The sequence below is a fragment of the Cucurbita pepo genome, chromosome 4, assembly GCF_057944985.1.
Source record: "Cucurbita pepo subsp. pepo isolate OVF chromosome 4, ASM5794498v1, whole genome shotgun sequence".
NCBI classification, from domain to species: Eukaryota; Viridiplantae; Streptophyta; class Magnoliopsida; order Cucurbitales; family Cucurbitaceae; genus Cucurbita; species Cucurbita pepo.
This window is the reverse complement of record NC_141801.1, coordinates 10,951,983-10,972,064: the sequence shown is the minus strand read 5'-3', so window position 1 is coordinate 10,972,064 and position 20,082 is coordinate 10,951,983. Positions and strand designations below refer to the sequence as shown.

At 35.6% G+C, this 20,082-nt stretch overlaps 4 protein-coding genes and 4 non-coding genes across 12 annotated transcripts; 1 reads left to right on the top strand and 7 right to left on the bottom strand.

Annotated features, from left to right (window-relative positions):
* Positions 1-744: 744 nt before the first annotated feature.
* LOC111794181 (small nucleolar RNA Z43) lies at positions 745-831 on the bottom strand. Its single transcript, XR_002815071.1, has one exon. It is a non-coding gene; the product is annotated as a small nucleolar RNA Z43 (small nucleolar RNA).
* Positions 832-1,717: 886 nt separating this feature from the next.
* LOC111794169 (small nucleolar RNA snR60/Z15/Z230/Z193/J17) lies at positions 1,718-1,807 on the bottom strand. The gene has a single exon (XR_002815060.1). It is a non-coding gene; the product is annotated as a small nucleolar RNA snR60/Z15/Z230/Z193/J17 (small nucleolar RNA).
* Positions 1,808-1,893: 86 nt separating this feature from the next.
* LOC111794127 (small nucleolar RNA U83) lies at positions 1,894-1,974 on the bottom strand. Its single transcript, XR_002815021.1, has one exon. It is a non-coding gene; the product is annotated as a small nucleolar RNA U83 (small nucleolar RNA).
* A 289-nt stretch (positions 1,975-2,263) lies between these two features.
* Positions 2,264-2,366, bottom strand: LOC111794180 (small nucleolar RNA Z43). The gene has a single exon (XR_002815070.1). It is a non-coding gene; the product is annotated as a small nucleolar RNA Z43 (small nucleolar RNA).
* A 914-nt stretch (positions 2,367-3,280) lies between these two features.
* Positions 3,281-7,373, bottom strand: LOC111792287 (protein CONTINUOUS VASCULAR RING 1). Of its 3 annotated transcripts, XM_023673659.2 has the most exons (8): positions 7,068-7,367; positions 5,847-5,899; positions 5,318-5,427; positions 4,857-5,024; positions 4,682-4,779; positions 3,805-3,931; positions 3,597-3,696; positions 3,281-3,565 (listed from the first exon to the last, which is right to left on the bottom strand). In XM_023673659.2, exons 1-7 carry the CDS (start codon positions 7,215-7,217, stop codon positions 3,599-3,601), a joined length of 804 nt encoding a protein of 267 aa, XP_023529427.2. In that variant the 5' UTR covers positions 7,218-7,367; the 3' UTR covers positions 3,281-3,565; positions 3,597-3,598. The 3 variants fall into 3 exon arrangements, with proteins under 3 accessions (XP_023529427.2, XP_086979718.1, XP_086979717.1); XM_087123592.1 differs by lacking the exon at positions 5,847-5,899 and having other exon boundaries at positions 3,281-3,696; positions 7,068-7,209; XM_087123591.1 differs by lacking the exons at positions 3,281-3,565; positions 3,597-3,696; positions 3,805-3,931 and adding an exon at positions 3,945-4,272 and having other exon boundaries at positions 7,068-7,373.
* Positions 7,374-8,418: 1,045 nt separating this feature from the next.
* LOC111792286 (dynein light chain 1, cytoplasmic) lies at positions 8,419-9,209 on the top strand. 2 transcript variants are annotated; one of them, XM_023673656.2, is made up of 3 exons: positions 8,419-8,545; positions 8,651-8,794; positions 8,864-9,209. In XM_023673656.2, exons 2-3 carry the CDS (start codon positions 8,657-8,659, stop codon positions 9,005-9,007), a joined length of 282 nt encoding a protein of 93 aa, XP_023529424.1. In that variant the 5' UTR covers positions 8,419-8,545; positions 8,651-8,656; the 3' UTR covers positions 9,008-9,209. The 2 variants fall into 2 exon arrangements, with proteins under 2 accessions (XP_023529424.1, XP_086979664.1); XM_087123538.1 differs by lacking the exon at positions 8,419-8,545 and having other exon boundaries at positions 8,582-8,794.
* LOC111792283 (uncharacterized) lies at positions 9,201-13,363 on the bottom strand. 2 transcript variants are annotated; one of them, XM_023673655.2, is made up of 4 exons: positions 12,977-13,363; positions 11,199-12,831; positions 10,960-11,104; positions 9,201-10,744 (listed from the first exon to the last, which is right to left on the bottom strand). In XM_023673655.2, exons 2-4 carry the CDS (start codon positions 12,753-12,755, stop codon positions 10,140-10,142), a joined length of 2,307 nt encoding a protein of 768 aa, XP_023529423.2. In that variant the 5' UTR covers positions 12,756-12,831; positions 12,977-13,363; the 3' UTR covers positions 9,201-10,139. The 2 variants fall into 2 exon arrangements, with proteins under 2 accessions (XP_023529423.2, XP_023529422.2); XM_023673654.2 differs by having other exon boundaries at positions 13,109-13,363.
* A 2,105-nt stretch (positions 13,364-15,468) lies between these two features.
* Positions 15,469-19,310, bottom strand: LOC111792282 (proteinaceous RNase P 1, chloroplastic/mitochondrial). The gene is made up of 7 exons (XM_023673652.2): positions 17,635-19,310; positions 17,464-17,553; positions 17,213-17,394; positions 16,974-17,094; positions 16,580-16,648; positions 16,281-16,416; positions 15,469-15,784 (listed from the first exon to the last, which is right to left on the bottom strand). Exons 1-7 carry the CDS (start codon positions 19,213-19,215, stop codon positions 15,720-15,722), a joined length of 2,244 nt encoding a protein of 747 aa, XP_023529420.2. The 5' UTR covers positions 19,216-19,310; the 3' UTR covers positions 15,469-15,719.
* Between the last annotated feature and the right edge of the window lie 772 nt (positions 19,311-20,082).

Genomic DNA, 20,082 nt, shown 5'->3' with positions numbered 1-20,082 from the left:
ATAACAAAACAATTCAATATTGAAACAATATTGTATAGTCTCTGAGGCTATTACATAAAGGAGATAGGAACACAACCTTGACTCTGATGTCGGCTTTGAAATGCCTGCTAGCACCCCCTATAGATCAACCAATAACAAACGAAAGCAGAGGCATCAGAATCTGGAATATCCTAGTTAAGCCTTGATAGCGGTATAGATCATCATAGTTAACTTAAATCACATTAGACTCTGGCAAGCGCTTGTCGTTGCATTTCAGGCTTCCTTTCAGCAAGGGCGGAGCGGAACGTGACGGAAACAAACGAGGAAGGAGAATGGCACGAATGGGAAGGATGCGAAGAGAATCTCCATAGGGAAATTCAAGCCAGGAGTGGAGTGATTGAAGCATCGTCAGAATATCTCGTGGGGCTCTGAACGAAGAATAGTAGCAACTAAGGTAATTTATACAAGACACCTAAAGGCTCAAACAGAAATCTTCCACAGAAAAGTTTAATGAAGATAATCAGTCGGTTTTGAAAGTACAGAATCAAAAAACATTTTATATTCATAAACTCAAAAACAAAGAATTCTAGCATGAATGGCCTCATAGAGAAGATTAGGGTGTCAACAGGCATGAATTCAGCCATATGCTTGTCAATAATTATATTTAATCACCGGCCAACTGAAACGAAAGAACCTGTATATTTTCGTATAAAAGACCAAAACAGTTTGAACCAAACACAGAGCAGTTATAATTAGAAAAAAAAGGGACTCAGATATAAGGATGGTCGTCAAGGCCATTTCCATAGCCAGTTACGACGAACGAGACCTTAAACATAATAATCATCACCGTCCCCCTCGGTTTCAAAATAAATCGAATCTAATTGGAAAATAAAAGATAAAAATGAAAGAAACAGCAAAGAAAATAAATCTGATAGTGCTTAATTCATAAATTTCAAATTTGAAATTCTTGTTGCACTTTCAGAAGTGTTGTTCCAAAGAAAACAGAATATGATTATTATTAAAACCGTTTGGTAAATCATGCGTCTCATTCTATACTCTCCCAACACCTCGAATATTACTAAGACATGTAAATCCGTGAATCGATTAAACCAAATCATGATTCATATGAAATGTGCAAGCAGGCGTCCAGTAATAAAATTTTACCAAGCAAGCTAAGCGAATATCCAATTGTAAAGCAATACTAGAAATTCCAGTTTTAAGCGTGAGTTCATAATATACGTGACCCCTCTCAAATAAGTTAATGAAAATTTGTTACACAATTTCATAATCAATACAAAAAACCAGATTATATTCCCAAGGACTCGTAGGATAACAGATTATGTAAGAGAGCTTGTCAACACCGTAAACCATCTTATCATACAAATCAACTGAAATGGATTACAACTTCATGACCTTTCATCCATCAGCATCATACGATACTCAAGCAGATTTCTCTTTTGGAATGCCCAAAAAACTACGATGTAAAGACAATCAAAACAAGCATTTAAGCAGTAACCTGAAGAAATGAATTAAAACGCTTGAAAAATAAGGCCTGTTTGTTGAATAACAGATTTAAAGCTTGATCTAGGATTTAGTACTATCAAGCACAACAAATCATCGGCTTCAAAATAAACCAACAAAAACTGAAGGCAAGAACGCAGAATTAGATTAAAACAAAATCAAAATAAACGAAATTGAAATATATTCAATTAATAATAAAGCTATTATAGATCAAAAATAGGGTCATCAGATAGGAGCGAAAGACTAAAAAGATGTATAATCACAATACAATCATTTGAACTATGCATATAATCATCATATGACCCACAATCTTTAAAGACTTTAAATCAAAGACTTAGTATTATATTATCGAAAATAAACATGCGATCAAAATATCGAAAGTTATACACCTAAAGGCTCAGAAGGAAGGCAGTAGATGTAATTGTAATCACGCAAGATCATGCAGTACGAATACAATATCCTTCATCATAGACGGGTGCAGTATTCAAGCTTTTCAAAGAAAATCCGTCGTTTTGAAAAGCCAGAATAAATAAACATTTAATTCTCAAAAACTCAAGAACAATTAACAACCAAAAGGGTCTATCGCGAATGGCCTCATAGAGAAGATTAGAGATGTCAACAGGCATGAATTCAGACATATGCTTGTCAATAAAAATATTTAATCATCGGCCAACTGAAATCGAAGAAACCGTCAATTTTCGTACGAAAGACCAAAACCGTATGAATCAAACACAAGAGAGCGTAAAGAAATAATAAAACAAAGGGACTCAGAATATGGGTGGTGATATATCAGGATGGTCGTCAAGGCCATTTCACACAGCCAGTTACGACGAACGAGACCTTAAACATGACAATCGTCACCGTCCCCCTCGGTTTCGAAAGAAATTGGAAAAGAACAGATCAAAATGAAAGAAACAGAATGAAGAAACCCTAACTTCGGATCACAGTAAACAGGCGGGAAGACGATTTAGAGATGGAGGCAGAATAGGTCCTCTTATAGGAAGGAGGAAGGCGCCTCGCGGCTAGGGTTTTCCTTGATTTGAGTGAGTTGTACTAACCTACGTGAGGGTGCATTTTAACATGAGAAGTCACCCGCAGCCTGAAATCTCTATTAACCGTTGGATGTAAATGAACGGAGAGATGCGATTTAAATAATTGACCTATAAATGACTACATATATTCATAAATTAAAGTGACGTCGATAATAAGATTTACTCTTTCTATAAAAAAATACGTGAAAATTTAAGAATAAATTATGCTTCCAATATCACGAATAAATTTCATTTTAATATCTAAAAAAACGTCAATTAGAATATATATATATATATATTCACTATTTATGACGATTTTGTCAAAGGTTGAATTATTTATGAAGCTTTATCATATAATTTTTAAAATTATAATAGCTAAATTTTAACTTTTTCTAAATTACAAAAATAATAAATAAATATAATTTTTTTTTAATAATATATGCATTGTTTAACGTTCCTTCCTGGTTTCAAATTACTTCAAATAATCAGTTTTGAACTATAACATGAACTGTTTTCAAATTACTTCATTTTTTAGCTTATTTACTTATTTTTTTAATCTTGAATTGCTTGGTCTCATAATGCACGTATTCCCTCGTAAAGATGTTCGCCATCTGTTCACGATTTGAAAATAACCTAATTAATCTTCTCCTTTTCAACATCTAATTATCTCTTAAAACATACAAGAGTCAATTGGGCTAGCTACCACTTCATAGATCAGTAAAAGCATAGAAATGTTGCTGCAAAATATGTACAGGCTCGAATATACATCTGATGCAATAGAATAACGTGACTCATCAAGAAGAAAATATACATTCTCGATTGAATTAGAATGAAGTTAAGAATTCTAATACACACCCATTTCTATCCTGGATCAACAAGTGTTCTCACCCCCATCCAACAAATGATTGATATCAAATTCAACAACCAGAATTAAATTTATATTATAAGTTACGGTTTACCGTCTAAGGGTATTGATGCCCAGGAGCCAGAGCAACTACTCCGACAGCTACATTGGTACACCAAGATCGTATATGGATTAGCGGCCTGCAATGGCACAATCTTCAGTCTCAGCTTCTAGTCATTCTTCTACTGTCAATTGGTCGAATATGTGGATTCAGTATGGATAGAATCTGCGGCATTGACATGCCTCCAGACACGACGATTTCTACAATAAAAAGAATAGAGTAAGGAATGGAGGGATTTTGGTCCATGTGTAATTCAAGAAAAACTGTCCATTGATTCTGGACGTAACGACATAAGAAGAAAAACTCACCGATTCCTTCCCGAACTGATAGATTTGGTCTAATCACATCCTCAGAGTTGACTAGGAAAACATCGCCAATGTAAAGATGATTGGTGGGAACATATACACAACACAGCTCCTCCTCTCCAGAATAATTCTGCATTCAGAGGGAACAAATCGGTTGATCATAATATCAAGCCTTGCAGCAATTGTGCATTAACAAGTTATGAAAAACATGTAATGATATTCACGAGAACCATAAAAACACAATAAACACAATAAACCCTTATAACAATACAAACCTAAGAAGAAGATATGAAAAACATGACACAACAATATGATAGCAATACATCATCTTCTACAAAATTAGTGAATGAGGACATGAATCATTGAATAAAACATATTTGTATACCTAACAACGTCAATGATATTCACGCTCAAGATGAGCAATGGGCATGCATGTAATGTAAGGGTATTATTGGTTGAAGTTGCCTCCTCCTATAAACCAAGTTTGCAATGACACTTGCATTTAAAACAACGTATAAGAAGAGATAACACAACATGGATTCTATGCAAAGTAGAAAAATCAGCTACATATATGTAATGCTACAATGTCATGTAACAAATGTTTGTGAAGGTTCTAAAACCAGCTAAATATAAATCCAATCAGTCATGTATATAATAAATCTCAAAATTTATTGTATTTGCAATCATGTTCTATAAAAGGACCTGAGTTTTCTACTTCAAATAACAGCAATACCTTTTTTATCGTGTTCACTGTTCACATACCAGAACATGGTTATGCGGTCGTTGAGATAAAATATGTGTGCATGAATTACCCAAAGTAATACCTAAATGCTTCCAAGGAAGAATATTACTAAAAAAGTTGAACCACAAAATAGCATACCTGGAGGGTGACAGTTGAAGTAATGAACCCAAATGCATATTCACCAATACGGGGGTGCCTAATGATGGCAACTTCCTTGAAGGCTTTGGTATTTTGATCTAACAGGTAGTGACAAGAATATAGATGGTTCATAAATAAACTTGACCGTGTTTAAATATACTTAAAAAAGCTGTACCTGGTGAAATAGCAGAACTAATCTGCTTAGAAGCATTGTAAATATGACGAACAAATGGCATGCGCTTGATGAACCACTCTCCAAGAGCTAAAATAGAAGCACCTAACCATGACGACATGAATACCCCAACAAGGAAGATAAACGTAACAGATGTTGCAAATCCAAGACCTAATCAAGAAACAAGAATAGGCTTATGTTAAGAACAAAAAAAAAAGAAATATACAATTTAATAGGTTTGTCATACTGAACAGACATCAATCATTTGGCAAGATGAGCACTAATATTTATGTACAATTTTTCAATACTACCTAGTTAATATACGAGTAAGCAAAGAAAACAGAGATTGGTGGAAAAAATAACAATACTCACTCGTGTCGATGGTAGATCAAATACATATAAAAAAAAATAGCACATGGATTGAATGGGTTCGGAAAAAATGTTAAGTGATAAGGATTGCTTACCAAAGATATCAATTCCAAGTTGAGCATAGATCGGAGAAAAGAATCCATCCACGAAGTGTATAAACCACCATGTTATATAGAAAGTTATTGCAATTGGAAATAGAATAACGCTGCAAAACAGCCAGATCACATGTTAAGAAATTAAAACATCGTAATTACCTAGCACAATGACAAAAAACTGCAATTTGAATCCTGGTCGAAAACAACTAAATACTGTTTACACTTTAAGACCTATCTTCCTGCCGAATATATTTTCTGAGTAAAGGAAAAATCTCAATTCCATTCATAAAAAAAAAAAAAATTAATTAATTAAAAAAAAAAAAAAAAAAAAAAAAAAAAAAAAAAGAAAGAAGCAAATTTTTAAGTGCAGTTTTCAAACAGCAGCCTGGAAGTTCAATTTTAGTAACGATGGCTACAACGTATATGCAAGAAATTCTACCTAAATCAACTGTGGCTTATATGCTATCCTTTACTTAGCACCAAAATCATAAACTAAACTGAAATACAGAGATAAGAATAAAGATCAAACCATCCGGTCATGAACTTTTTTGAGGCCCAGCTCCTAAAGACTCTGTAAAATGTCTGCACAATAGATAAAATAGATAATTGAACCCACAATTGGCGATAGAAAATAAACACTGATTGATGTTCTGAATAACAAGTAACTGGCAATTCCAATTTTATATGATAGCAAAGCCAAAAAAGGAAAAAAAGAAACCAACATTCTTCATCAGATATTGAAGGTAGTGAGGTACATATACATAGCCATTCCAACTATATTATTTACTTCATGGCAAGAATTCAGAACATAAACTAAACACTCAAGAGATGCGACTTTTTAATATCCGTACTCAAGTAAGTAACACTCCATCTGCAACTTTTTAAAAAGGATAGCCAATTGATCAGAGAAGTGTGATAGGGGTAGTATTAGGATAGGACTAGGAGTATGATTAGGGTATTAGAGGGGTATATTAGTACTTAGTTGGAGAAGTTTTTATGGAAATTTGTTATAGATAGAGGGAGTGGGAAAGGAGGAAGATATGCATTGGTTTAGTTTACTCAAAGCTTGGGCAAGAGTGCTCAAGAGATGAAGGGTCCAAGAACCTCAGGGTACTTGGATTGTCTTATGGTCATTTATCTTTCATATTTCATACTATTTCGATTGTTTGGGTTCCAACAGAGTGCTTTTTTAAAACTCAAGCAAGAGCGACCACAAGGCCTCTGAAATATACATATGAGACTGAGATACAACATGGAGACAACCATAGGATGCCAAAAGAATGAAAGAAAAGGCCACCAATTGCTATAGTGGCAATGGATGGAACGATCAACATCTTCGTTACTTCGATATCAGGGGTCACACCGACCAGGAGAGCCGATTGAAGATTTTCTTTGGACCATCTAACGGGTATAAGTGCATTCAACTGCCCAGCTACAGTTTCATCCATCGTCTAATCTCATAAGTAACTCCGTCGTTGAGAGGATGTCAATTGCGGGCATCACCTCATGATCCAATAGGCAATCCGCCAGGAAACAACTAGTATGAGAATCAACAGAGATATAGGAGAGGAAGAAGAAGAAGAGAAAAATGATTGCAAGTGATTGAACTACTTAGCAAGAAGCCAGACCGATCCTAAATACACTGCTACACAGATATTTCAATAGAACAATAAGCAATATCACTAAGTAGCTTCCAACGATTTGGTGGTAAAAACTCAAGCGTAGTAAATTGAAACAAAGTCAACAATACCTCACGGCCAGTCTGCGGCGATGACGCTGAAGAGGACGAGGGCTTGCAAGAGTCATCGTCATTTGGCAAGCCGGCGGCCGGAATTAGAAGCTCTAGATCCCGCTCTCTGCCTCTGCTGACCATCACAATCGCCCCTTTGTCGTCAGCCATCACCGGCAGCCTCTATTGAAAAGCCCAGCCCCAGCGTTGTCGCAGCTTAAAAACCTTCGCCCTGAAGACCGAAGACTGGGAGCAAGGCAACCCTTTGAAGTCAGAGATTGAATTAAAATAGAAGGTACTTTGAGAAGACAAAACACTTCGAAAGATCCCTCCTCCCTCCATGTTCTTTGACTATTATATTATTACCACTTTTTTCCTTTTTAATTAATTACAATAAATTTAATCTAGGTTGTTAATACATTTCTAAACTGTAGTACTAAAAATATTAGATTTTAAAAATTATTTAATAGTTAGTTAAAAAAAAAAAAAAAAAGTGCCTAACAGCTAGAATTTTAATTTTTTTTTTTGTGAATTAAAATTTTTAATTTCTACTCATCCATTAAGTTTAACTATTTAGGCAACCACTCTAACAAACAAATGTGGTAATTGCTTCGGACAATAACACTTAAGCGATAGCATTCTAGAAACTTCTTAAAACGACCACAGTCAATGAGTACCTTCAACAATAATAATAATTAGTAGTCGATCAATCCTAATATTACCAATACAAATTTGAATGTACGATAGATGTCCGGATAAATCAAATGAGGGTACAAAAATACTTTTTTTTCTAAATATAATCCGTCTTAATTCTAAACAAGTTCTAATAAAAAGAAATGCATTAAAAAAAAAAAAAAACACTTAATTTGAAATTTAATTTAAACGGGTCCTTCACCGGCCCATGTAAAAGTAGCTTTTGGGTTTCCCATTGGGCTATTATCGATGGGCTTTAAAATGGGTCGATTGTCACAGTCCGATTAACCGCCAATTACATAAGCGCCACGCAAGGCCGGCTTGAGGCGTGACCGTGAGCCGCCCCCTGCTTCAATTATTCAAGTTAACGCTATTTAAAAAATGGACAACCTCTTGAATATTCTCCGAGACAACCCTTTTGTGTATACTTCCCATTACGTCCCAATTTTGAAAGAATGTTAATATCGATGAATTTAAAATTCAATTCAAAATTTAAAAAATGCTACATTTTTAATATTAAGTTGTAATTTTATATTTTCCCTCAAATTTTAAAAAAGGTTTTACATAAATGTTATTTACGGGTGTGAAGGTATTTGTTTTGTTATCTACTTATAATGAATAGAAAAACAAGAAAATTATTTTCAAAATTAAAAAATAAAACAAAGAATCTTTGCTTTATTTTTTAAAATTAAAAATTAAAAAAAATATATAAAAAGGTTGGAAGTATTCCATACGCAAAAGAGCAGTGAGGTTGGAGAAGTCATTGGAAGTGAAAGCGGTGAGATAAAAGGGAGAAAGAAAAGGAGGTTTGTGTTACTATATATATATATATATATATACACGCTAGTATATATAATAAATTCCATTCTAATCCTCTCTTTGCCTCTTCCTCTGTCGTTCTGATAATATAGAAGATCATGTTGGAAGGGAAAGCCACCGTCAAACAAACCGACATGTCGGAGAAGATGCAGATTCACGCCAAGGCCTCTGCATCTCACGCCCTCGATCTCTTCGACGTCTCCGATTGCCTCTCGCTTGCTGCGCATATCAAGAAGGTATAATTTCCTTTTCCTTTTCATTTTAATTTTAATTTGGTATGATATTATGAAAATTAAATCAATTAGGAATTTGATCGGAGCTATGGGAGTGGGTGGCAATGTGTGGTGGGTTCCAATTTCGGCTGCTTCTTCACTCATTCAAAGGGGACCTTCATCTATTTTTCCCTTGAAACTCTCAATTTTCTCATCTTTAAAGCTGCTTCCAACTAATTATTTCCAAAATTACCATTTCAAAGCACCACAAAGGCTTCCATCTTCAGGGGCACCCTCGTCCTTTCCCCTCCTCCTCTCTCTAAATTACATGGAACCAACCATGTATGTGTATCAATTATGTTTCGCCATTCACTTTCTTTCTTCAGACAAATCTCCTTCTACTTGTAATATGTTTCACGAGTTGTCATGATTTTCCTTTTTTTTTTTTTTTTTTTAAAAAAACTTATAAACACTATCTTTAATTTTTTATTTTATTATATATTGGACTTCAAATGTTTATTTATTATTATTATTATTTTAAAACTTCGAAACGGCGTCGTTTTAGGAAGCTATTCTACAATTTGACGACGTCGTGTAATGAAGTTGGAAAATGTCCTCACGAGCCCAGAGTCATCCAAATTGATAACGTTTTGATTTACAAAATAATAAAAAATAAATAAATAATTTATATAATAATAAGGAAAATTACAAATTAGTACAAATTTAGTCATTTTAAATATTATAATTAATCTCTATAACATTTTTTTTTTCTTGAAAAGAGACCAATTTTATAATTTAATTATGTATTTTAATAAATATAATAATGAGAAGCAAAAAAAGAAAATTGGAAATTGGAATTAGTCATAATTTTTGAATTTACATCTTCGCTATAATTGAACTTGAGAGAGAAAGAAAAGAGCATTTGTTCTTATTGCTTGTCTACAACGACGACAAAGGTCCGCCGTCTCCAACGCGTTGGATTGAAAATTAGGAATCCTGTTATTCTGCCAGACGTCGCATCGTTGGGTCACTTTCGGTATGTAAACCTTTTGTATTCTTTCAATCTCAAAATGAATGATTTCAATCAATTGCCATTATTGAATCTTCAATTTTCTTTTCCAAAAAGCATCTCTAGAAATGATGACAATTGCAAGCTAAACGACCAATTTGCTGATCGCCTTCCCCATATGCTTACAAACATTCTCCATCGCCACCTGATTCAGACTACTCGCCAAATACATTCCAAGAAATCCCCATCTCATTACTACGCCAAATTTTAGAAGATGAAAGGGATTTTGGGTATCAGTAATTGACGTCTTTTTGTATATACAAACCAGAAATTAAGCACAGATGATACAGTTTTCTGATGTCATTTGAAGAACTCGTCAATAAGTTCATTCAATATCAGCTTCTCTGTGTCATTTACAATCTCTTCACTTTCACTTCTGGAAAATCCATTCTTCCAACCAAAATCCCATGTTCCGTTCATCAGCTTTTTGCAGTATAGATCTCTCTCTAACACTGTTGCTAGAGTATCTACATGAAGATTCTCGTGGTAACTCGTTAGCGTGTCGATGTTGTCGCACACTTCCTCGACCAGTTTTTCTATGGAAGTTTCTACTTTTGTGTTGCTACTATGTCCTAGTAATAGAGAATTGGCTACTTGGCTTTTACATTCAATGAGTTCGATTGCACAATCTATGAATGGCTTTGTATTCGGGGTGTCGGGATCGTTGCAGTGAGATGCTGCTTGCAACATTGTTCTACCATTTAGATTGAGATCAAAAAGCTCCCCTGCACGACATAGTAATGAGGAACTTCTCAAAAGCAATGCTTTCAGATTAGTTCCTTGATCATAGCTTTCGATCTCTTTTTCAGTATGACTGTTGGGGTCGATAACTTCTGTTGTACTTGTGTCGGTCTCGAGTTTGGGGCTCGATGGAGAGAGAGAGTTCAGGCTCTCGTTGCAGCATTCTACAAGATTTAGGAGAAAACTAAGTATAAATCATAAACACTTAGACAATGCACAAGTACTTGTTCTACTTGGAAGGCTAAGTTATCTATCTCACTTAGAATCTCTCTTGGATGAAGATATATTAGACAATGCACAAGTACTTGTTCTATGCTAATGATCAATAACTGGAGATATTGCAACTAATCTTCTTTGTGAACTGTGAAGGACAACTTACCTATAATTTTGGTGTCACATTCTTCAGTTTCGCTCTCCATAGTAATTAAATCCATAAGAGTAACTTTGATTTGGTTTGTTGGAAGGTCAGCACTTTCATTTGGATCAGAACTTTCATCATCTTTCTTGGCTTCAACTATGTGGGTCTGCAAGATAAACACTGCATAAGTCTCTCTTTACAAGGCAAGAATAATGGATACTGATGAAGAAAAGGAGTTTCATTAACTAAAAAGAACTTACAAGTGCATTAACTTCTGAACAAGCAAGCACTGCTTCCTCCTTTTTCTGACAGTTACGATCGTTAGATATTGCTCTCATTGCTCGTCCCGACATAGAATCTGGAATCGAGCCACGTTGTTTATGAGTTTTATTCTTCCTTGGATTAGTGGAGGTTGCTTTTTCTTCATGCTGTGGTTTTGATACTACTTTTTCTTCTGCAAATTCTTTTTCTACCAGTTTTCTGGTTGATGTAAGAATGTTCTCATCACTTGGCTCCTTCTCATGAGGCATATCATGTATTGGACTAGATGTTTCCAACTTCTCTGCAGCCTTCTTCTTTGCATCAACAACACATGTTCTTAATTTCCTAGGCATTATTCCTTCTTGAGTAATCGGTGTGAGTGAAATCCCTTCTGCCTCTTGCTTTCTTTGCAATTTATCTGAAATCAAGACTCCATGGAAATCTGCAGAAACATTGAATGGCCGAAGTTCTTTCTTTTTCGATCTCCTTAGCATATGTTTTTGGTTGAAAGCTTCCTCCAATTCATTAGGAGGAAGAGGCTTGGGTTTTATCAACACAATTGGCGGTGCGTCTCTCAACCTTTGTTTCGAACCATTATTACAGGAATGAGGATAATGAAGCTTAAGCTCTTTATCAGAATTACTCTCTGTAAGCCTGTTGAAGGGCATTTTTTCAAGTATTTCTCTCAAGGTTCTCTTTTCAGGATCCTCCTTGTTGATGGCAGATTTAGACTTGGGCAATGTTTTGTAACCAGAGATCTTATCGAATTCGAACTCTTTCTTTGGAGTAGTTTGCACTGATCTTGATGACATTTCTTCTAGCCCCATAAGCTTAGCAATCAGGTTATTACGTTTCAAATTCTTCTGTGCAAGTGTTGAAACATGACAACATTTGACTCCATCATTAACCATTGAGGATTGGCTGGAGCTAGTCGATGGGATTTCCGATCCCGAGTCCGAACTCATATCTCGGAAACAAGACTTTTCACTAATGGTAACATCATGTGTCACATCTCGCTTCACTAGGCTGTCTCTGATCACCTTCTTAACCTCATCAACACCATGTCTTGAAGAACCATGTCTGGAAAGCTTAGATTTTTTAACATCAACTGGAGAGCTTTCATCTTCAAGATGACAAGAAAAACTTCTTTGATACTTCATCTTTAACCGAACCAACTTGTTGGAAGCTTCTTGCAACCTGGCCAGAATAATCAGCGATTCTCTTAAACTTGAAGTTCCTTCCAACATATCCTTAGAAATCTCCTTGGATTTACTCTCAGATCTCACCGCCTTAGAAGAGAGGATCTCCATGAATGGAAGAGAGGATCGGCCATGAATTCTCTCCCTCATCTCTGTAGAGATCAGCTCCTCTTGCTCTCCCTGAGATATCAAAACTCGTTTTTGATTTCTACTAGTCCTATGAGTCTTAATCTTTTCTTCCAGCTTCTGAGAATTCACTTTGGATATCTTGATTATATTGCAATCAACCACCCCTTTTGGATCATCACAAGTGATAAATGATCTGTAAACCACTGATTTTGCACCGTCCAGAGGCATTTTCAAACTCCCCTCAGCCCCAGATCATTTCCCTTATAAGACAGAAGAATCCTTCTACAACCTAATGCTCGGACGGCTGTGTTTCAAAGCAAAACAATTCATCAGATGAGCCAAAACAAACAAACAACGTGAGGGGAATGTTGAAATTTTCAAACTCAACAACTTAATCAATCAGATTTTGACAGTCCATATAAAAAAAACTCATCCAAATACACAGCTACCTTCCTTGATCTTCCTCTAAAGCTTCTTGAACAACTCAAACCTATTCGACAACACCATTCCCCATCTCTTGTAAACCATAACCAAAGGAGCAAAATTGACTGAGAAAAGAGTCGAAAACAGAAAAAACTTACCAAACCCAGAAGAGAAAGAGGCGAAGAAGGAGGGCCAAGACAGGCATCAGAGAGAAAAGACACAAAATTTGCAGAGAATTGCCAGTCCCATGTGAAAGTTACAGAGTACTAAACGAAAGGGAAACAGAGCAGTCGGTGCATTGACTTCGTGGCAGCTTAACAGTAAGCTTCAAAGCAGAGCCAAAAAGATCGAAAGGAGAGAGAGAGAGAGAGAGAGAGAGTCTAAGATTTGGAGCTCATATTTAATTTCAATCAAATGGGTTTTTTTTTTCTTTTTGTACAGAACAGCAAAATCGTTGAAGGATCATAGTTGTCATAAATGGGACACACTTGGTCTCTGCAGAGTGCTAAAACATCAACGGAGCAGCTCGGTTTTAAAAAGAACAAAAGCATGGAAGAGGAAGGCCAAATCCAATGGCAGGCCACGAAAGCTACACTAATATTTCATGGAGCTGTGATTTGAAAGGCATGAACTTTGAAACAGTGTATGAAACAGGACAAGATGTGGTATGAATCGAACTCTCTCTATATTGTATGTATAATTTAATGGGATGCTTCTAAAACATGTTTCCTGATATGAACCCAGAAGACAGAAATTTAAATGCAGCGACAGAGATGAGTTGTAATGTAATATTGCTTTCTATTTCAATTACTTTACTCTCACTTATAAAAATGTAAATGTGGTAACAGAATAGTTTCTTCAAAGCTTATTATTTATTTATTACTAAATAAATAATAAAGGTGATGCCTTTCCCAAATAATTCTTCTGGGCGATTCATTGGATTTCTACAAACAGGCCATGATTCGGATCGTTTATAGTTATTTAATGTGGGATTGTTTTCCTTTCTTTAATGAACTAATACGGCCGTGGTCTTTTATTATTGTTTATGGAAAAAGACAGGAGCCTTCCAATTCTCATTCGTCATTATAAAAAAAGAAAAAGAAAAATATTTAATATTTTATTTAAAATTTTATCAAATGTTTAATAGTTTCATAGAGTAAAAGTGTTCTATAAATTTTAAATTTTTTTACCATAGTTAATATATTCAAATAGAATCATATTCCTTTCATTTTATATTTAACATACCTATACATAACTGCTTATATGTCATGATATATGTGTAAAATTAAAAATTTAAGAATTTATTATTATTTTTTATTTATTTAATTTTTTTTTTTTTATAAAAAAATTTAAAGATCTATTGAAGATTCTAAAAGTGATGAAGACGAAATTAAAAGTAAATTAAGAGTTCATAGCTTTAGTAGCATTGAGTTAAAGTCAGCTTCAGTTTGGATTTGTGCTATTTGGAGAAGTCAATTTCCTACGTGGACAAAGCGACAAAAATGGTCAATTTTTTTTTAACGTCACTAAAATGATATTTTCATTTGTATCTCAAATGCGGTATTAAATAATGGTGCATCGTGAGATATTTAGGACTCATTGAGAATAAAACAAATACAATATCTTAGACCCAATCTTAGTCATATTATATGTGTTTATATATGTGACTTATACAGTGACATTTTCAATTTAATATCAAAGAAAGACGTCTCATGATAAAACTTTACTTCTTTTTCGTCAACGTGTAAATATAGGGTTTCTGATGAGAAGCCTACAAACGAACAAAGCCAAAGCAATAAAATTCAGTAGAAAAGGGAAGTTTTCAGAAGCCTAACAAATTCATTCAAGATCACAATCGGATATATAAAATTTGGATGTAATAATCGAAGACTACCGCTAACAGATATTATCCACTTTAACCTATCATCATCAGCCTTACAGTTTTAAAACGCGTAGGTTAGGGAGAGATTTCCACACCCTTATAAGGAATGCTTCGTTCCCCTCTCCAACCAGTATGTTATCTCACAATTCTCACAATTCACCATCCTTGGGAGCTCAGCATCCTTATTGGCACACCGATGAGTGCTTGGCTCTGATACTATTTGTAACAACCCAAGACCACCACTAACATATATTGTCCACTTTGACTTGTTACTTATCGCTGTCTGTCTTATGATCTCAAACCGCATCCATGCAGAAAGAAGAATATCATTAAATATGTCTCTCCTCGAAGATGATCAAATTATATACAATGGCTGATTGACACCGTCTCTGCCCTTTGTTAAGATTGTAAACAACCGTTGAAAGCTCCCTACACGAATACGAACACAATGAACGCATTTTACCATTTCAAGAAGCTATTCTGGTTTCGTTTACTTGTATTCTCCTGACCACTTTTCTTATGATCAACCTTAGTTCCTTTCTCTTCACTACTCATTGATATGCAAGTGAAGAAAGTGAAGAATATCCGAGTTACAGATACAACACTAAGATCCAAAAGAAAAGGGAAATTTTGGTGTGGTAGCCAACCATGGAAGATTTATTTATTTTCATAGTTGGAAGTCAATGGTGCAGCCACCAAGCTTTTCTGCGGCCTCTATTTCTATTAGTAAGTTGCATTTGTTCATGAAAACAGCTGCAGAAAATACTTGTTGGAGACTTTTGTAATTTTCTGTGAAAAATTCTTCATGTGAGCTTGGCTCGAGGGTTGTTTCTAGATTTTGACTTCGGCTCGAGTTTCCAAATTTCCATTGCTGAGAAGAAGAGTCCTTAGGTAGGCATTTGGTTTTGGCTTTGCTTCTTCAGTTCTGGCTCATTCTTTTGATTCTGCGGTTCTGTTCAATGGCAATGATATGCATATCAGATTAACAGGAAAATAACAAAGATTTGAAAAGGATATATATATAATTCACAAATAATGGTCTGGCACAAACTTAGTGAACTGACAAGACAACAAGACCGATTCACATTGAAAGGAGAGAAGGCTGTCAAGGATTACTGAGAGGAGTAATCATCTCCATTGGTATGAAACATTTTTGGGAAACTAAAAACAAAATTACAAGAATTTATGCTTAAAGTAAACAATATCATACCATTATAGAGGATTGTGATTCCTAATAAGGACACGTGTGATATCCCACATTGGTTGGGGAGGAGAACGAAACACCCTCTATAAGGGTGTGAAAACCTTTTCATGACAGACGCGTTTTAAAGCCTTGAGGGGAAGCCCAAAGGAGGAAGTTCAAAGAGGACAATATCTGCTAGCGGTGGATTTGGGTCGTTACAACGTATTCCAATGAGGAGTTACTGGTGGATGGAATTATTTAGTACCTTCAATTTCGAGCGGATACTCTTGTCTCGTTTTGTGTAATTGTGATTTCCCTCTTGTAATACATAGCCATTCTCTATCTTCTTCGTAACTATGCTCTGATGCAATGGGAACATGCCAATGGCCTTTTTCTGATTCCTGTTAACAAGTTATAACATGAAATGTATTGTTAAAACATTCAATTTCGAGCTCGTGACAAAAGATATGCATTATCGAGTCAAGTCATCGTATTTCATGTGTTACTAGTCAAACGGAGACCAGAGTACGTCTATGATTATAACTTATTGTACTAGATTTGGACCTGAATTACGACAGAACAGGGTGGAGGCATGTGAAACACTGGACCAGTAGCAGAGAAACTAAAACGCACCTGTCAATAAGAAACCAAGAGCACATCTATATTAGCCATCATTTGGAACAACTTGTGCCAATTATTTGGAAAAATAGAAAACAATTCAATTTACTTAGGTAGGGAAACGGGAAACATTGGACATGAAAATAAGTTTCAAGAGAAGTGTAACAGCTCAAGCCCACCGCTAGCAGATGTTGTCCTCTTTAGGCTTTCCCTTTCGGGTTTTCCCTCAACGTTCTTAAAACGTATCTGCTAGGGAGAGGTTTCCACATTCTTATAAAAAAATATTTCGTTCTCCTCCCCAACTGACGTGGGATCTCACTTAAAGCCTTTCTTTACTCACTTGATGCCTTTCTTTCCATCTAGGGAAGAAATCATTTCCAAGAAGTTGGAACGTATGGTCTCGCATCTCATCGTTCGTCACAAGCAAGCATTTGAATTTGATTGCTGCATACAACCAGTACCTGAAGAGCAGGGAAGTTAAAAAAATGCTCCATTCACACTTCTAATCATCTATGAAAGAATAGATTTCAAATGTTAATGCGTATAGTGCAGATATCATAATTGAGGAATTGTTCTCACCAATCATCATTTGATCCAGTAGGCGTTGCATACAGTGCATTGCCATTTTTCCACTTCTCAATCAATGTTCTATTGAGTGCTTCATTCATCTTACGTCCAGTGATTCGCCTGTGATGCAATACAATCAGAGGCCACTTCTTTGAAGAAAGCTTCTGGCGTATTCCATTGGCTATTAAATTGACCTGAAGAAATGGCCAGAAATGAGACTCCACAAGAACAAAAACAAGTGTTCAAATAATTAGCACACTTACTCTAGATGGTGTGAAGTTTCTTTCCATAAACAGGCCAACATTAGCAGCATCTATCACTGCTTCAAATGGTCCATAATGTTCAAGCCATTTCTGCAGGAAGGAAAAATCACTTCAATATAACTTTTAAAGCATTGAGATAATGAACAACAATACACAAAGGATTTCTCATACTTGAAATTTCTGAAAACTTGAATTTTTCTCTCTTTTTGTGGCTATGGCTGCAACAGATTCAGCAAAATTCTCAGTTTCAATAGGATCAAGATCAATTGTTACCAATTTTTCCCCACAGGCTTTACACATGCCATCCTTTCCAACATTTGTAGATGAAACATTCCATTTTCCTCTTCCCAACCATCCCAATCCATGCCAACCTCCACCGCCATTTTCTATAGCTTCCCTTATTTTCACTTTATCCAGTTTTACTTTTCCCACTCTTGTTGCATCTTTGCTCTTAAACCAGGTAGTAATAAGATCTGCAGTAGAGGTTGAGACTTGTCTTACGCTTGTTCTTAATTTATGCAACAAATAGTACACCTTTTCGGCGTTACTTGCGTTTATACTTACTCTTAAAAGCGCTGCCAACTCGGGCTCTTCTGGATAGACACCATGCTCCAACATGTGCTTCTCAACTGAAAATGCTTTATCTATCTCCCCTTTATTGCAGAAAGTAGAAAGCGCAGGGCCATAAGAGCGCAATCTTGGATTAAGTCCTAATGGCTTCATCTGCTTCACTATATCAAATGCCATATCGCCATCACCCACAGACATCGCCATTCGAGCCACAGATGTCAATGTTGCTTCGTTCATCGGGATATTTTCAGCACGCATTTTCTCATAGATCTCGAATCCCTTCTCGAGGGCATATCTTTTTAAATCTTCATCTTCCAGAATATTTGTAGATTGAACTATATTCTCCTTATTGTCATGCTGTTCACCAAGTGTAATGGGATTTTCATAAGAACCCACCTCAGACAAAGCTAATGAACTCAAAGTTCGGTTACCACGACCACTTTTAGCGGGTTGAATAACACCTAAAGCAGCTGAGGAACAAAGATACATAATGACAGCATAATGATATTGCCCCAGCTTAATTCCTTCTCTTTGAGTCCATTCATACAATTTAATTGCCCCCATGAAATCCCCCATCTTGGAGCACATGTCCAAGTTGGCTCTAAATGGGATTTCATTACTCCCTTTAGACGATTTATCCCTCTCCTCTACCACCTGTTTTCGCATGCTCTTTTCTTTAACCTTCTCACCATTCCTTGAACCACCAGAAACTTTCAGTGAACTATTGTCACTTATAGACTTGATATTAGAAATCCCAGAACCCGATTTCATTCCATTAGCAGAACCAGAGCTATTCCTAACGTTTTTATCTCTCTCAACCCTTTTCCCATTTTTCTCCTCCACCTCTAAATTAACAAGGTCTTCCACAGATTTCTTAACCAGCGTTTCATTTCCAGACCCTAAACGACGAGACCCATTTTTACTTCGCTTCTGGGTTATCGAAAACGAAAGGTTCTTCGAAGGTTTACGGTCTCTGGTAGTAGTTGAAGTTTCTCCCACAACTCTATCTCCTACTCTAACTAAACGAAGTGTGTGTTTGGGAGGAAAGAAACTGGGAAAGCGTGAAAAACAAGAGCAATTGAAAGCGGTGAGAGTTGATGAGAACTTACTGGGAGAGTGGTATTGCTGTATGGAAATGAAGGAAGAGGAGGCCATTTGTGGGCTTTTGCAGCACCCTACCATGGACGCTGAGATGGTTCCATATTCGAAGACGATGATAAGTTGGCCTTGTCATCAATAATCCTCCCGCTCGGATAGAGAACGGTCTGCGTGGCATAATATCTATCAAAATCTAAACGTATAATAAAAAAAATATTAGGTGAAAGTAAAAATTATTAAGATTAGGATGTGGGAATTGGACCAAATTTGAAATATATTAGTGTAATTCCAAGCTTATTTGATTTGATTTATTTATTGATTTATTTATTTATTTATTCATGAATTTCTTTGAAGATATTTAAAAGATTGTTCTCAAGAAAAACAAAAATCTTAGAAATTTTGCATTCTAAAGTTTTGAAGAGCTCCACAACTTCATAATTTATACTCCATTTATTATCAATCTCCATTTATTATCAATCTGAGATTCTAGTGTGCATCAGTAACTCTATTACAAGTATCGATCCAAACTTTGACCCTTATCGAACAATTTTTTCGAGTGACAATTACAAAATATTTCATTAGAAGTAAAAATCATAATGAAGCAAATCTTTTATTTCATTGGTCATCAAATGGGATGAATTATTGTTCTCTTATTTATCTGGTACAAAGATTAGCAATTAAAAGATTTCTATCTACGGTTGAAACTCAAAATTCGCCTCGAATTCTAATGGTGATATAAAAATGAATAAGATAAGAGTAAAATGAGGCCACCAACTGACTCAGGAAGCAAAATCCTGAATGAATACTGGACTGTCACTACAGAGATGGAGCAACACACCAGTTGCTTTCCTGGGCTTTTTCTGTACTTCTCTGCCAACTTGTGGTTTACTCTTTCCCATTTTCAGGTAGGGGTAGAATTTTATTACTAGTATGATGAGCTGCAGCATCGAT